A 17,919-nucleotide genomic window follows, 5' to 3' on the forward strand; every position below is an offset into this window, starting at 1 on the left:
CGACAAATTTTTGTCACTTTCGCGGAAAACCGGTAAGTTTTTTCCCTTTTTTAATCGGCGGCCGTCGATTTTGGCCCTTGAGGCCTGTGGGAACTTACTGAGCCCGCGCCTAAATTTGGCCTTAAGCCATGGCGACGGGGTTCCGTCGATGTCCGGATTGTACCCGGACTATGTCCATCACTGACCCCCATAGGGTTTGTGTTTTATGTTTGGGTAGTGAGCATGATGTCCTGACTTGCACCAAATGTGCCTTAATGACACCTAAGGGTCGCAAGGCCAGGATGGAGAAGATGGGGCTCCTCTTCCATGCACCCACCCCAACGCCATCGATAGCATCGACGTCATCGGAACCGGCACCGTCGAAGTTGCACCACCATCGCCAACCCGCCGGTGACCGTCCACCATCGATGACTTCTCGGCCGTCGACTCCTGTCCCCTCCCCGGATGACCGAGGAGATCGGAAGGATAAGCATCGCCATCGACGGCACAAGTCTCGGCCCGTCGAGGATCCGCAACCATCGACCTCTGAACAGGCCGAGCCACCGAAGAAAAAGCCTCGGTCGGACCTGGCACCGTCCACGTCTCGTTCGCAGGCACCGAGGAAACCCTCACCCTCCCGGGGTGCGGGGCCGTGATCCCACCGGTTACGGTGGTCCCTCCGGCCCTGCCTCAGCCTCCCTCTCCCGTCGAGCCGGGTATGCTTACCCCTGGTCTCCGGGCAGAACTGGACCGGCTGGTCCAGGAGGCCATCGAGAATGCGATGCGAAGATTCCAGCCTCCACCGGCACCGCCTCCGGCACCGATTCCGGCACCGCCTCAGGCACCGACCTCAGCAACCGACTCTGCCACCGAGGATGGAAACCGACCACCGAGCCTATAGTGGAAGCGTTGGCACCGATACTAAATCGTATGGAGGCACTTATGCGCGCCCTTCCATCGGTGATTTCATTAGCACCGACTACACCATCATCTCCGGAAGGACATTCATCGACAGGAGAAACACCGTTCCGGATTCCTCCGTCCGGTGTCGTTCCATCGGTGCCTTCACATACCTTTCCACCGATTTATCCTTCGGCTCCATCGATTCCAAGATCGGCACCGATTCCATCGGTACCCCCGAAGCCCTCGATGCCGTTCACAGTTCCGCTTGCAGCACCGGTTCCATCGATGCCTTTGGATCCTCTACCAGGTCCTTCAGGACAGCAAACCTTGCATGATCCTTATGATACCTGGGGTGATGATTCATCTTCAGATACAGATTTACCATCCCCACCATCTCCTACAGAGAGTAGAAAACGATCTCCTCCTGAAGATCTCTCCTTTATAAATTTTGTAAAGGAGATGTCAGAAGTTGTGCCTTTTCAGCTGCAATCTGAGACCGATGACAGGCACCAAATGATGGAGCTGCTCCAATTTCTGGATGCCCCCAAGATCATCGCTTCCATCCCCATTCACCAAGTATTTCTGGATCTTTTAAGAAAACTGGGAATCACCTTCATCTGTGTCACCAGTCAATAAAAAAGCTGACTCAACCTACCTCGTTCAGTCAGCACCAGGATTTCAGAAGTCTCAACTGGATCATCGCTCTGTTGTAGTTGAGTCTGCGCAAAAGAAAGCTAAGCGTTTAAAGCCACACTCTTCCACTCCCCCTATCAAGGACAACCAATTTCTTGATAGTGTGGGAAGGAAAGTGTATCATGGGGCTATGTTGATATCTCGTATAGCTTCATACCAACTTTATATGACTCAGTACAATAGAGCTATCCTTAAACAAATGCAGGACTACGCTGACACCTTACCGGACCAATACCAGCCACAGCTTCAAGCCCTCCTTCACAAAGGATTTGAAGCTGGGAAGCACGAGATCCGAACGGCCTACGATATCTTCGATGCTTCCACGAAAGTCTCAGCTACTGCCATCTCAGCCAGACGTTGGGCTTGGTTAAAATCATCCAACCTTCGCCCAGAGGTTCAGGATCGTCTAGCCGATTTACCCTGCTTAGGGGATAATCTGTTCGGAGAACAGATTCACAAATTGTGGCGGAATTGAAGGATCACCACGAGACGTTGAAACAACTTTCGTCTGTTCCATCTGAGGTATCCTCCAAACCACCACCTAAGAAGGACTCCAAAAGTCATTCTTTCGGCCACGTCGTTATTACCCTCCGTCGACTAGGCCTCGTCCGGCTCGATCCTCCACCAGACCTCAGCCACGCCAACCTCGGAAACAAAGACCTGCTGTAGCCCCACCCCCCGGCCTGCGGCAGGCCTTTGACTTCCCGACTCGGAGCACATGCCATATCCCACTCCCCACATCCCTGTAGGGGTCGTCTGTGCCACTTTCTACAGCATTGGATACGGATTACCTCAGACCAGTGGGTGCTGGCGATTATCGCACAGGGTTACCACCTCAATTTCATAACTCTTCCGGCAGACTCCCCGCCGCTTCAAGCGTGGAGTCTATCCAGCCATTTGGCTCAATTACAACAGGAAGTATCTCTTCTTCTGCAATCAAATGCTATAGAACTCGTTCCTCCCTCTCAACGAGGCAAGGGATTCTATTCCAGATACTTCCTAATTCCAAAGAAATCGGGAGGGCTACGTCCAATTTTAGACCTTCGAGCCCTCAACAAGTATCTGCAAAAAGAAAAGTTCAAGATGGTAACCCTGGGCACGTTACTCCCTCTGCTGCAGAAAGGGGATTGGCTATGCTCCCTCGACCTCAAGGAAGCTTATACCCATATTGCGATAACACAATCCCATCGCAAATATCTGCGGTTTCTCGTAGGCCGCGACCATTATCAATACCGAGTACTGCCTTTCGGTCTGGCATCTGCTCCACGGGTCTTCACCAAATGCCTCGTAGTTGTAGCAGCATTCCTCAGGAAGGAAGGTGTCCACGTATACCCCTATCTGGACGACTGGCTGATCAGGGCCTCCACCCCTCAGATTGCCCGGTCCTCCCTACAATTGACAATCAACACACTCCTTTCCTTAGGGTTTCTTGTCAATTACGAGAAATCTTGCTTCGTCCCATCTCAAACCTTATCTTTCATTGGGGCAGACTTGGACACCTTACAGGCAAAGGCCTACCTTCCGCTACAACGGGTCCAAACTCTCATGTCCCTAGCTCACCAGCTCCAGTCTCAAGACACTGCCACAGCTCGCCAATTCCTAGTTCTCCTAGGACACATGGCATCCTCGGTTCAAGTCACTCCCATGACCCGACTAGCCATGAGGGTAACACAATGGACTCTACGACAACAATGGATTCAAGCTTTTCAGCCTCTGTCCTCCATAATCACAGTCACACAAGCGCTGCGCCTATCCTTAACTTGGTGGACGACTCAGGTCAACCTCCTTCAGGGCTTACCCTTTCTTCCACCGGATCCGCAAGTTATCCTAACCACCGACGCTTCCCACATCGGTTGGGGGGCCCATGTGGACAATTTTCAAACCCAAGGGTTATGGTCCAACGAGGAAGCCGAACACCAGATCAATTTCCTGGAACTTCGAGCAATCCGCTATGCGCTCCGCACTTTCAAAGATCATCTCTTTCATCAGATAATCTTAATCCAGACGGACAACCAAGTGGCCATGTGGTACATAAACAAGCAGGGAGGCACAGGCTCCTTCCTTCTGTGTCAGGAAGCTGCGCAGATCTGGGCGGAAGCCCTCTCCCACTCTATGTACCTCAGGGCCACTTACCTGCCGGGAGTAGACAATGTATTGGCAGACCGGCTGAGCCGTGTCTTCCGACCGCACGAGTGGTCACTCGATCCTCTGATAGCGACCTCTCTGTTTCACAAGTGGGGTTCTCCCCGCATAGACCTCTTTGCGTCCCCTCAGAACCACAAAGTGGACGATTACTGCTCTCTCATTCGGAGCCAGAACTCTCGGCCGAGGGATGCATTCTCCCTCAAGTGGACAACCGGTCTGCTCTACGCATTCCCCCCACTTCCTCTTGTGTCAAAGACTCTCGTGAAGCTACGCCAGGACGGAGGAACCATGATCCTGATAGCACCTTACTGGCCACGCCAAGTATGGTTTCCAATACTCCAGGATCTCTCCATCCGCAGGCACATTCCTCTGGGAAAGGACCCGCATTCTGCTCACTCAAAACGACGGATGCCTCCTCCATCCCAACCTCCAAGCCTTGTCCCTGACGGCATGGATGTTGAAAGGTTAGTCCTTCAGCCTTTCAACCTTTCAGATTCCGTTTCTCGAGTCCTGATAGCTTCACGAAAGCCTTCCACAAGAAAGTCTTACTCATACAAATGGAAAAGGTACACATCATGGTGCACTTCTCAGTCCCTTGATCCCCTTTCCTGTCCAATCTCCAAATTCTTGGACTATTTATGGCATCTCTCTGAATCAGGTCTTAAAACCTCTTCTATCAGAATGCATGTCAGTGCGGTAGCCGCCTTCCATAAAGGTGTACGGGGTGTCCCTATTTCAGTACAACCCCTAGTAACACGTTTTCTTAAAGGCTTGCTCCATCTGAAGCCACCCTTACGGCCTCCGGCCCCATCCTGGGACCTTAATCTGGTTCTTGGTCGTCTAATGAAACCTCCTTTCGAACCTCTGCACTCCTGTGAGTTAAAGTATCTCACATGGAAAGTGTTATTCCTTTTGGCTATCACTTCAGCTCGCAGGGTTAGTGAATTACAGGCCCTAGTTACCTATCCGCCTTACACTAAGCTCCTGCAGGACCGGGCGGTACTCCGCACTCACCCTAAATTTTTACCTAAGGTAGTTTCGGAGTTTCATATTAATCAATCCATCATACTACCTATCTTTTTTCCCAGGCCCCACTCCAACTCTGGAGAACAGACCCTGCATACCCTAGACTGTAAACGGGCTCTAGCCTTTTACCTAGACCGTACAGTTTCTCACAGGAAGAGCACTCAATTATTCGTCTCTTTCCATCCTAACAAGTTAGGACAACCTGTGGGTAAGCAGGCTCTTTCCTCCTGGTTGGCGGACTGCATTGCTTTCTGCTATGAGCAAGCGGGCATCCCTTTTCAAGACCGTGTCAAAGCACACTCTGTGAGGGCCATGGCTACGTCAGTGGCACACCTTCGATCGGTGCCGCTTCCTGACATCTGCAAGGCTGCAACCTGGAGTTCTCTCCATACCTTTGCAGCCCACTATTGTTTGGACAAAGCTGGAAGACAGGACTCCATCTTCGGCCAATCTGTCTTGCGTAACCTTTTTCCAACGTGATGTACCAACACCCTTCCACCTTCCCGGTAGGGTGCGGATGCCCTTTACCAAATTCCACCCCAGTTGTAGTGCCTGTTGCACGTCGTTGGGTGCATTTGGTGCAAGTCAGGACATCCTCAGCTCGGTACTCACCCATTTGTGAGGACAACCATCCTGCTTGTCCTGTGAGAAAGCAAATGTTGCTTACCTGATGTAACAGGTGTTCTCACAGGACAGCAGGATGTTAGTCCTCACGAAACCCGCCCGCCACCCCGCGGTGTTGGGTTCGTTTTGTTTTTACTTTTTAGGCACTGCCTGTAGCTTTGAAAATCAGACTGAAGGGAGACCCCTGCTGGCTGCAGGGTCAGTGCCTTGCTGGGCATGCCCAGTAGGGGCCAGTCAAAGTTCTGTTTAAACTTTGACAGAAGTTTTCCGTGGTGGGCTCCATCCTCGATGTCACCCATTTGTGAGGACTAACATCCTGCTGTCCTGTGAGAACACCTGTTACATCAGGTAAGCAACATTTGCTATCCTACTACCCCCTCTGCAGGAGTTCAGTATCTTCTGACTCCAGCAGATGCGAGTAGGGGAATCAGGCTTCTCCTCCTTTTCCTTCTTTCTCACTTCTTTTGCTTGATTATTTTGCTGCCTTTTTCTCATGGATCAAGTTTGTATCAGGAATTAGATTTGGACCCTCCACCGGACCCGCCTGCTCCAGTGGCTCCCGCTGTCGTCACCTCCTCAAAGAAGGGAGATCCGGTCCTGGCGGCGCTTCGGCCGAGGGCTCGGGCTTTTCCTATCCATGACTCGTTTTTACAACTTCTCACCAGGGAATGGGACACCCCGGAGGCCTCCCTGAAGAGCAGCCGGGCGATGGAAAAGCTGTACCCGCTCCCTGAAGATTTTCTGGACCTCATCAAGGTCCCAAAGGTGGACTCCGCAGTGGCGGCGGTCACGAAGAGGACGACTATCCCAGTAACGGGAGGTGCGGCATTGCGAGACACACAGGATCGTAAGTTGGAGGTTTTCCTTAAGCGGGTCTTCGAGGTCTCCGCGCTAGGCATGCGGGCGGTGATGTGCAGTTCGCTTGCCCAGCGGGCTAGTCTCCTTTGGGTACAACAACTCCTCACGTCTCAGAATCTGCCGGCCGATGAGGCTGCCCAGGCGGATCGGCTGGAGGCCGCAGTGGCGTATGGGGCGGACGCCTCGTACGATCTTTTTCGGGTCCTCGCAAGATCCATGGTATCAGTAGTGGCGGCACGCCGACTACTATGGCTACGCAACTGGGCGGCAGATACGTCCTCGAAGTCCAGTCTGGGCTCTCTCCCCTTCAGGGGCAAGTTCCTCTTCGGGGAGGATTTGGATCAGATCATCAAGTCCCTGGGGGAGAACGCTGTTCATCGGCTGCCGGAGGATAGGTTTCGTCCATCCAGAGCGTTTTCTTCTTCTCGGACCAGAGCCAGAGCGCAGCGGCGCTACAGGGGATACAGACAGGCGGGCGCCCGGCCATCCGCCCCCAGGTCTCAACCCTGGTTGCGCTCCTTTCGCGGGCGTCGGCCCGCACGCACTACTCCCGGACCCGGGAACCCCTCTAACAAGTCTTCACAATGATGCCAGTCTCGCCCACTCCCCTGTCCCCAGGATTGGGGGCCGGCTAAAGTTTTTCTACGCGGAGTGGGCGCGGATCACCTCAGACCAGTGGGTCCTGGATACCATAAAACACGGCTACGCATTGCAATTTGTCCGCCCCCCGCAGGGAAGGTTCATCTTTTCTCCCTGTGGCTCGGACCTCAAAAGAAGGGTGGTGCAGCTGACTCTGGACAGACTCCGGGAGATTGGCGCTATTGCGCCCGTGCCCTTCGGAGAGGTGGGCTCGGGCCACTATTCCATCTATTTCGTCGTGCCAAAGAAGGACGGTTCCTTCCGGCCTATACTAGACCTCAAGGAAGTCAACAAATCCCTTCGAGTCGTTTGGTTCCGCATGGAAACGCTCCGATCAGTGATTGCGGCGGTACATCGGGGGGAGTTTCTCGCCTCCCTGGACTTAACGGAGGCCTACCTGCACATTCCCATCCCCCCGGACCACCACCGTTTCCTTCGTTTCAAAATCCTGGACCAGCATTTTCAGTTCACGGCGCTCCCGTTCGGATTGGCGACGGCGCCGCGCACCTTCACCAAGATCATGATAGTCGTGGCTGCAGCTCTCCGGAAGGAAGGCATCCTGGTTCATCCTTATCTGGACGATTGGCTCATCCGGGCGAAGTCATTCGATCATGGACGCTCAGCGGTGACTCGGGTAGTACGGTTTCTACATTCCCTGGGATGGGTAGTGAACTTCTCCAAGAGCTCCCTCACTCCCTCGCAACGCTTGGATTTCTTGGGGGCGACCTTCGACACCCTACTGGGCAAAGTTTTTCTGCGCCAGGACAAGGCTCAATCCTTGCGGGATCACACACGACGGTTCTCTGCGTTATCAGAGCCCACCTCCTGGGACTACCTACAACTCCTGGGAGTGATGGGGTCCACCATCGACCTTGTACCTTGGGCTTTCGCGCACCTCAGGACCTTACAGTGGGCGCTCCTCTCCCGGTGGAAACCAGTATCACAGGACTACCAGATGATTCTCCCGCTCCCGCAGAATGCCAGGGACAGTCTGGGCTGCTGGTTGGATCTGCCGAACCTGGCCCGGGGCGTGTACCTCGATCTGCCAAATTGGGTGGTGGTGACTACCGATGCCAGTCTAGCAGGCTGGGGTGCAGTATGCGATCGAAGCGCCACGCAGGGGACGTGGTCCGCGGTGGAGGCGAAGTGGTCAATCAACCGTCTGGAAACCAGAGCGGTCCGGCTAGCTCTGCGACATTTTCTCCCACTTCTTCGGAACCGGGAAGTCAGAATTCTATCGGACAACGCGACCACCGTGGCCTACATCAACCGACAAGGAGGCACGCGCAACCCGCAGGTCGCGCTCGAGGCGGCGCTACTGATGCAATGGGCGGAGCGTCATCTCGTCCGGCTAGCGGCCTCGCACATCGCCGGGGTGGACAACGTCCAGGCGGACTTCCTCAGTCGTCAACTGCTGGACCCAGGAGAGTGGTCTCTCTCCGACAAAGCGATGCAACTTATCGTCCATCGGTGGGGGCCCCCCACCTGGATCTGATGGCGTCCGCCCTCAACGCCAAGGCTCCACGCTTCTTCAGTCGCCGGAGAGAGCGCGGCGCGGAGGGAGTGGATGCCCTGGTCCTTCTGTGGCCCCCACATCTTCTGCTCTACGCTTTTCCACCGTGGCCCCTGGTGGGCAGGATGCTCCGCAGAATAGAAAGCCATCAGGGGACCGTGGTCTTCGTCGCTCCGGAATGGCCCAGGCGACCCTGGTTTGCAGACCTGCTACAGCTGGTGATCGACGGGTCAATCAGGCTGGGGCACCTCCCCCAGCTCCTACGTCAGGGCCCGGTATTTTTCGAGCAGGCAGAACTCTTCTGTCTTGCGGCCTGGCTTTTGAGAGCCGCCGCCTCCGGCGTCTGGGCTACCCGGAGGCGGTAGTATCCACGCTATTGCGGGCACGAAAAACATCGACGTCGGCGGCCTATGTTCGGGTCTGGAAGGTGTTCGAGCTGTGGTGTACTAGCCAGGCCACGAGACCTGCTAAGGCTTCTGTACCTCAGATCCTTCAGTTTCTACAGGCGGGAATGGAAAAAGGGCTCGCCTATAATTCACTACGGGTTCAGGTGGCCGCCCTTGGTTCGCTGTTGAGCGATGGGGGCTCTCTTCTACAGCATCCTGACATTGCTCGTTTTCTCAAGGGTGTCAAGCATATGCGTCCTCCGTTGCGGGACCCTTGTCCCTCCTGGAGTCTTAACCTTGTGCTTCGCTCCCTGTTGGGACCACCGTTCGAGCCGCTGCGCAGCGCAACGATAAAGGATCTCACTCTCAAGACGGTTTTTCTTGTGGCCATCTGTTCCACTCGACGCATCTCGGAGCTGCAGGCTCTGTCGTGTAGAGAGCCTTATCTCCGCTTTTCCGACTCTGGAGTTTCGCTTCGCACCGTTCCCTCCTTCCTTCCGAAGGTGGTTTCTGCATTCCATGTGAACCAGACGGTGGAGTTGCCGTCCTTCTCTTCCTCAGAGCCGAAGTCTCTCCGTCTCTTGAATGTCAAGCACACTCTGCGCCTCTATCTGGAGGCTACAAATGAGTTCCGGACCTCTGACCATCTCTTCGTACTCTGGGCCGGTCCTAAGAAGGGGTCTCAGGCCTCGAAGACTACCATTGCCAGATGGCTGAAGGCCGGCATTGCTGCTTCCTACATTGGGGCGGGACGGACTCCCCCACCCGGCATCGTCGCGCATTCTACACGTTCTCAGGCGGCTTCCTTGTCTGAGTCTCGCTCGGTATCCTATCAAGAAATTTGTAGAGCAGCCACCTGGAAATCGTTACACACGTTCTCGAGGCACTATCGTCTGCACCTCACCTCTTCGGTCTCTGGACACTTTGGCGAGCAGGTTCTCCGAGCAGGCCTCGCAGGACCCCACCCGATTTAGGGAAGCTTGGGTACATCCCACTGTCTGGACTGATCCAGGTACGTACAGGGAAAAGAAAATTATTACTTACCTGCTAATTTTCGTTCCTGTAGTACCATGGATCAGTCCAGACGCCCACCACGTTTTGGGTTCTTGATCCTGCTCAGCTCTGCGCTATTTCCTGTTCACAGTGCTCTGTGTCTTCAGTCGTTTCCTTTTTTTGCTGTTTTTCACAACTCCCTACAAGTTGGTAGGATGTTTGCAGTTACTTGTTGCGGTTTCAATTGTTTTAATTAGCTGTTTCCACAAACTTGATCCTTCGGGGGTTTCTACTCGGGCTTTGATATACTCGATACTGAACTCCTGCAGAGGGGGTAGTAGGATATATGGATACGCCCCCTCAAAGCTTGTGCTGACTCCATCTGCTGGATTGGGGACATAACCCACTGTCTGGACTGATCCATGGTACTACAGGAACGAAAATTAGCAGGTAAGTAATAATTTTCTTATATGAATACCTGATGAGTATTTGGAGTTCCATGTTATTCGATTTATATACGGAAGCGGGAGGGGGGAAGGGGATGTTCTTGTTGTAACCTGAATCTTGGGGGTTGCAGGTATCATACCATGTCTTTAATGGAAATTGCTATAAGTAGCACTCTATGATTTTTCTGTTCCCTCTGCGAAGGGATTGGTACAACATGGTAGTTATTGTATTCACTGTTTACTTTTACCCCACTAAAATAAGTTATAAATTAAAAAAAAAAAAAAGTGGAATTGATCTCTGTGCCACATTGCACACAAAGTGATAAAAATGAACTAATGTGAGGCAGTCTCTGAATTCAGTTGGGAGAGAGGGGGATGGGAGGGTATGGAGTTATCTGAAGAGAAGAGACTTCTCCTTGGTATTCTGCTTATGCTGCCTAGTGACTTTTTTCCCCCTTACTTTCTCTGTGTCCATGCCTCTGGTAGTGTATTCCAATGCTCTGCAGGAGTCTGCAAACAGCATCTTATACAATGGACTGATTGAAGAGCTGGTAGATGTTCTTCAGATAACTGATAAACAGCTAATGGTGAGTTGTTCCCTTTCTCTGGAAGCTGGCGGCACCTCCCTTAAGTCTGAAAACAGTAAAATTCTTCTGGTTCTGTGGTGTAATATGGGAGTGTGGAGAATTATTAAAGGCCGCCCTTCTCATCTGCACTTGGACCATTTTGATTTGAGTCTCCGATCAGCATAGCTCATGCTCTGTTTTCAGGAGGAAGGAGGATCTTTGGCTGAGGGTGTAGTAACCAGGAGAAGGAAGCTGAAGCGGGGACAGGGTGGGCAGAAGGGTGGGATAGAGTAGGTGGTATATGGTTAACTGGACCATGTACCGCTGCTCAGCATATTTCCTAGAGACTCACTGAGGAGTGATTTTATACCATACCTACTATTCCCTTCTGAACACAGGGACATGCCAGTCTTGCTGTTTGCCATATATGCAGGAATGACTGAAAGTGCATGCATAAGACTGCAGGGACAGCTCTTCCTACCTGGTTATGTATGTGTAAGTCAGCACACTTGTTGGTGCCAGCAGCATCTGTGAAGTTTAAAGCGCACTCACTTATGTTCTATCCTTTGGTAGGATATTAAAGCTGCCTCCTTGAGAACCCTGACTTCCATCGTTCACCTGGAGCGCACTCCAAAGCTCAGCAATATTATTGACTGTACTGGAACTGCTTCCTACCACGGCTTTCTCCCAGTCCTTGTCCGCAACTGCATCCAGGCAATGATTGGTGAGTGTCCTGCTGCCACCAAGAAAAAGATGAGGGAGGTTTATTTACTTTGCTAAATGCCAGACTTCTAATGATGTTTCCTTTTCCTGTCAGATCCCACCATGGATCCATACCCTCACCAATTTGCTACAGCCCTTTTCTCATTTCTGTACCACCTGGCCAGTTATGATGCTGGAGGAGAAGCACTGGTATCCTGCGGCATGATGGAAGCCTTGCTGAAGGTACCTGGGCATGCTGACTTAAGAGTGCTCATTTGTAAGAAGGAATCCTGCATGGCATTGAAGTTTTTCCCACATGTGATCAGGCTCTTTTTCTCTCTTCCCCCCCCCCCCCCCCATTCAGGTGATAAAATTCCTGGGAGATGAGCAGGACCAGATTACGTTTGTGACCCGTGCTGTACGAGTTGTTGACCTTATTACCAACCTGGACATGGCAGCCTTCCAGTCGCATAGTGGCCTTTCCATCTTCATCTATCGATTGGAGGTAAGTTTGGTCACTCGATATTACAGAATGGACATATTTTGCAAGAAAGCTGCTACCATGGACTCAACTTGTTTGCATAACCCAGAATGCTTTTCTTGCTGTGGTATGTCCTCTTTCTGCACAGCATCTGGTTTTCAGCATGGAACAGCATTTACAGCTTTTGACTATCTCCCTTTCGCTAGCATGAAGTGGACCTGTGTAGGAAGGAGTGCCCCTTCGTCATAAAGCCCAAGATTCAGCGACCCAGCACAGCTCAGGAAGGGGAGGAGATGGAAACAGACATGGAAGGTACTTGAGCTTAGTTTTCCTTTTCTTACTACATCCTGTGTTCCTGGTTACTGGGGCAGATCTGGATTGGAAGAGCCAGCTCCCAGCAACAGCTCAGTAACATTGCCCTGATTGACCACTGGGAGGTGGTGGCTGTTCTTGTGGTCTGTTGTCTGGTGTTGAGCCCCAATGCATCTTCTCTGTGGTATGCTGGAACCTTTCTGGCTTTGGGTTAACCAACTCAGCTTTCCCTTTCTGCAAGGTTAGTGGTTACCCTCTTTGTATGTGCAGGATTAACTTCTGTTTTTAATACAGCCAGCATCAACCCTTGTACCTGAACATACCCAGATCAGTCCAGACCAGTGGGTGGTGCATTGCCACCAGCAGATTGAGTCAGAGAACAAAAACTTTGGGCACTGCTACATAAGAGTGCCACCTGTACTTCCTCAGTTTTTCTCTGACTCCAGCAGATGGTAGAGATGCAAACCTGCAGTCAGTTAGTTTAAAAAACAAAAAAAGTGTTAGGATAAGGTTCCCCCCCCCTCCCCCCCCAGGTTAGGCTAGTTAGTAGATAACAGTATAGCTTCCTGAGGAGTTAGGCACCGTCGTGGGCCATCCCTCAGTGGAAGCCGGGTGACCGGGGGATTGGACACCCCTGCCTGAGTCTTGCCCGCAATGGTCCAGTGTCTTCGGCAAGCAAGGGGCTTCTGGTTCCCTCGACCACTGAGGAGGTTCCCTTCACTCTTTTCCTCAGGCTCCAGGAGTAGCTGTTTAAAGTTTTCTTGGAAAAAAAAATGTAATAGGGGGATTAGCGCCTATTTAGTGCACATCCGACGAGGAGTGAATGAGTTAGCGTTCATCACGTACATGTGAATGAGGCTATTACTCATTCACTCCAAATGCAAAAAAATAAATGTGCGTCTCAGACGCACATTTATTGCTCGGATATTAACACCTGCCTGGAGCAGGCGTTAATAGTTGAGCGCACTGAAAAAAAGTACAGAAAAGCAGAAAAAACTGTTCCCTGTACATATGCAGATCAGTCCAGACGGTGGGTTGAGCCTCTTGTCCAGCAGATGGAGCCAGAGAACAACTGAAAGGGCATACCATCTAAGGACAGCGCTCACCCTGCACCCCTCAGTATTTCTCTGGTTCCAGCAGATGGATGAACCTGCGGTTCCCTCTTCTTAGTGATATTTCTTTTTCTTCTTGCGAAGTCTTCTGTTTTCTCTTTGCTGGGTCAAGCAAGTATTTCTAAAACAAACAAAAAAATATACAGGAACAGTGAATTATCTTTTCTCTGGAGACAGTTCTGTCTCCAGGCTCTTGTAGAGACCTAGGGGTTTTTTCCCCCCTTGAGTAATTCAGCCTAGGTCTCTTTCCCAGTAGCCTAATTCCCTACCTAAGGGTGATACTAGTGATCCAGTCACTCCCCCTCTTTTGTACTGGTGACCCTGAGATGTGATTATTCCTCGGGTTCTTTGCAGAGATGTTTAATTCTTCTGCTGTGGCACAAACCCTTCAGCCTGTTTAGCTGTTTCTCCAAAAAAAAAAAAAAAAAGACAGCAGAATTTTTTACTTTCAGTGTAAAATTTTGAATAAGGCAGTTCTTCACGGCTCCGGGCCATCTGGCAGGGAAAGCAGCGACTCAAGGCCGTTCAGTCTGCTTCCCTGCTTCGCAGCAATCGGGCTCAGCTGGTTCAGTCACAGCTGACTTACCAATGGCGAGGTCTGCGTTTTGTCTTACCTGTGGGGAGCCTGCCTCGTGGCTCTCCTGCTACAGGCTCTGCTTGCCTGGAGGGAAGGGACCCTCCGTGGCTCCTTTGAAGTCGACGACCCGAGGTCGGGTTGGCAAGTGTGCATCCGGGCCGTCGTCCACACAAAAAAAACGCGGGAGCGGTGGCCATTTTGTGCCCAGACCTCGCAGCAGACTCTGATCCTCGGGGGAGAGGAGCCGGATATTTGTCGTTTACCGCCTGACTTAAGCCCTATGGGATCTCCTGATGCTGATTCTGACCCTCCCTAAGGCCCCCCCCTCCCTCCCCAGGGGTCCAGCAGGGCACATACTCCTTTTTCACCAGAATTTGTGCTTCTTTACACAAGTCTTTTTTAATAAGCTTGGAGAGGTGCAGGACGATCCCACTCCGGGCCCTCCACCAGCAAAAATCCCTCGTTTGGTTGTTAGCCCAGGGCTCTGGCATCCCAGACTCGCAGGGTACTACGAAGGTCAGGACTGTACCTGGTGGGTCGGACCCACCTGACCCTCCTCCTCCTCCCACTCCGCTGCCCAATCCATATGCCGACCCGGATCTTTCTCTCGATAATCCCCCCCCGTGGAGGGAGATGATCCATGGGTTTTGAGGTTAAGTGGGAGGAGCTGGACCCGCTTATTCCTTTTGTTCTGGATGAACTTGTAATCGATGTGCCCACAGAAGAGCCCGCCTCTGCCTCCTCCTCCTGTTGACCTGGTCCTGGTGGGTCTGAGGGCTCTGTCCCATACTTTCCCTTCCATCCTATGCTTATGCAGCTTCTGCTCAGGGAATGGGAGGCTCCCGAGTCTGGTCTCTGCGTGGGCAGGGCAATGGATGTTATATCCCCTCCCAGATACAGCTCTCGAGATACTCAAAGTCCCCAAGGTTGATGCTTCGGTGTCGGCTGTCACCCAAACGCACCACCATCCCGGTTGTAGGGGCCACAGCCTTAAAGGATCTTCAAGATCACAAGTTGGAAGCACATCTCAAAAGGATCTTTGCGGTGCTGGCCTTAGGTGTCCGGGTGACGGTTTGTAGCAGTCTCATGCAGCGGGCAAGCCTCAGGTGGATTCAACAGCTTCTCAGCACCCAGGACCCTCCCATCTGCAGAGGCTGAACAAGCTGAGCGGCTCGAAAGTGCGATTGCATATGGGCTATGGTCTCAGCGGTCTCCGCCAGATGGCTCCTCTGGCTGCGTAACTGGGCAGCGAACTCCTCTTCCAAGTCTGTTAGGCACTCTCCTCTTCAAGGGTAAGTTGCTTTTTGGAGAGGACCTGGAACAGCTTATTAAATCCTTAGGTGATAACAAGGTTCATAAGCTGCCTGAGGACTGCCCTAAACAGTCAAAATCATTTTTTCCCTTCGCGCTCTCAATTCCGGGGTCAGCGAGGTACAACAGAATGAGGGGGCCCTCTCAACGTCCTGCCTCTTCCAGATTGCAGGCATGGTCTCATTCCATTCGAGGACGTAGACCGTTCCGGGATGGCAATCCCCATGGATCCGCCACCAAGTCCTTGAAATGAGATGAGGCAGGCCCATTCCTTCACTCCTGCCTTAGGTGGATGTCTGACCCTTTTTCTTGGGGAATGGGCCAAAATCACCACGGATCAGTGGGTCCTCGATGTGATCGACAAAGGTTATGCGTTAGAATTTGCTCGGGTTCTTCCCAATAGCCACCTGATCTCTTGACAGACTCTTGAAACTCAGGTCCATAGTCCCTGTTCCTCTATTCCATCTACTTCATAGTCCCCAAAAAGGACGGTTCCTTCCGACCGATTCTGAATCTCAAGAGAGTCAACTGGACGCTCAAGGTTCCCCATTTTCGGATGGAAACCCTGAGGGTGGTCATTGTGGCAGTTCGCTCTGGCAAGTTCCTGGCTTCACTTGACCTCACAGAAGCTTACGTTCACATCCCGATTCGCAAGGAACCTCCAGAAGTATCTTCGCTTCGACATAATGGGCCGGCTTCTTTAGTTGCAAGCTCATCCGGGTGAAGTCAGAGCAGCTCTGTGTGATGGCAGTCAGTCGTGAGGTGTCTGTGCTCACCTCTCTCGGGTGGATAGTCAACTACTCCAAGAGCAACCTCTCAAGTTCTGGAATTTCTGGGAGCTCGCTTAGACACTTGCATGTCCAAGATCTCCCTGTCCAAGATCTCCCTGCCTGAGGTCCGTGCACTCAAGCTCATGCAGCAAGTACAGTATCTCTTATCTGTCGATACCCATGGCCTGGGATTACCTTCAAGTTCTGGGCTCTATCGCTTCCACTATAGATCTAGTGCCCTGGGCGTTTGCGCATATGCTTCCTTTGCAGAAAGCTTTACTGGCCCGTTGGAAGCTGGTCTCGGAGGTGTTCTCACAGGACAAGCAGGATGGTAGTCCTCACAAATGGGTGACATCACAGGATGGAGCCCAATCACGGAAAACTTCTGTCAAAGTTTCCAGAACTTTGACTGGCCCCTACTGGGCATGCCCGGCATGGCACTAACCCTGCAGCCAGCAGGGGTCCCCCTTCAGTCTTCTTTTTTCCATGCAGCAGTAACCTCGTGGTAAAGGAGCTCTGAAGAGATTCCTGACAGGAATTTTCCTCATGGAATTACTAAAAGTTAAATTGCCCCACAGGGGTCCCTCCTCTAACTTTTCTCAGTCCGTGGTACTCCGGTAAGTTTTTACCCGTTTCCCGTCGATTACCGTCGAGTCTGGCCCTCGCGGCCTACTGGCCGTCGACCATACCGCGGCTCGATTTTTTTGCCATGGCATCGGGGTTTCGTCTGTGCCCGAACTGTACCCGCACCATGTCTATCTCAGACCCCCATAAAGTCTGTGTAATGTGTTTAGGGCGCGAGCACGATGTCTTGACCTGCACCAAATGTGCCCTAATGACACCTAAGGGTCGCAAGGCCAGAATGGAGAAGATGGAACTTCTCTTCTGTGCTCAAACCCCGACTCCGTCCATCGCATCGACGTTGTCAGAACTGGCACCGTCGTCTTCGCGCCAGTAGCGACCACCGACCCGTGACCGACCGGCATCGACGACTTCTCGGCCATCGACACCCTCTACTCCCCCTCAGGATCGAGGGGATCGCAGAGAGAAACATCGCCATCGACACTGTAAGACTCGGACCATCGAGGGAGCGAAATCATCGACCTCGCCATCGTCAGAGCTGTTGTCGAAGAAACCCCGTCCAGGAAAGGCACAGACCATTCCTGCGACAGGGTCACCGAGGCAACCCTCACCCGATCGGTGATCGGGAGCCGCGACTCCACCTTTAACAGTGGTCCCTCCGGCTATGCCCCTGCCTCCTTCTTCTGTTCTGGAGCCGGGGCTGCTTGCTCCAGGTCTCTGAGAACATAAGAACATAAGAAAATGCCATACTGGGTCAGACCAAGGGTCCATCAAGCCCAGCATCCTGTTTCCAACAGTGGCCAATCCAGGCCATAAGAGCCTGGCAAGTACCCAAAAACTGTCTATTCCATGTTACCATTGCTAATGGCAGTGGCTATTCTCTAAGTGAAGTTAATAGCAGGTAATGGACTTCTCCTCCAAGAACTTCTCCTATCCTTTTTTAAACACAGCTATACTAACTGCACTAACCACATCCTATGGCAACAAATTCCAGAGTTTAATTGTGCGTTGAGTAAAAAAGAACTTTCTCCGATTAGTTTTAAATGTGCCCCATGCTAACTTCATGGAGTGCCCCCTAGTCTTTCTACTAGTCGAAAGAGTAAATAACCGATTCACATCTACCCGTTCTAGACCTCTCATGATTTTAAACACCTCTATCATATCCCCTCTCAGCCGTCTCTTCTCCAAGCTGAAAAGTCCTAACCTCTTTAGTCTTTCCTCATAGGGGAGCTGTTCCATTCCCCTTATCATTTTGGTAGCTCTTCTCTGTACCTTCTCATCGCAATTATATCTTTTTTGAG

The 17,919-nt window shown here is 52.1% G+C and overlaps 1 protein-coding gene across 9 annotated transcripts in view; it reads left to right on the forward strand.

Moving 5' to 3' along the window:
* Positions 1–17,919, forward strand: part of HUWE1 (HECT, UBA and WWE domain containing E3 ubiquitin protein ligase 1) — a 907,188-nt gene that overhangs the window by 140,835 nt on the left and 748,434 nt on the right. For all 9 annotated transcript variants that reach the window (XM_029607938.1, XM_029607967.1, XM_029607972.1 and 6 more), the window contains 5 exons: positions 10,692–10,792; positions 11,345–11,495; positions 11,589–11,716; positions 11,838–11,978; positions 12,161–12,266. In XM_029607938.1, coding sequence (XP_029463798.1) covers positions 10,692–10,792; positions 11,345–11,495; positions 11,589–11,716; positions 11,838–11,978; positions 12,161–12,266 — 627 coding nt within the window. The remainder of the gene's footprint in view (positions 1–10,691; positions 10,793–11,344; positions 11,496–11,588; positions 11,717–11,837; positions 11,979–12,160; positions 12,267–17,919) is intronic.

The sequence above is a fragment of the Rhinatrema bivittatum genome, chromosome 1 (assembly GCF_901001135.1).
Source record: "Rhinatrema bivittatum chromosome 1, aRhiBiv1.1, whole genome shotgun sequence".
Taxonomy (NCBI): Eukaryota; Metazoa; Chordata; class Amphibia; order Gymnophiona; family Rhinatrematidae; genus Rhinatrema; species Rhinatrema bivittatum.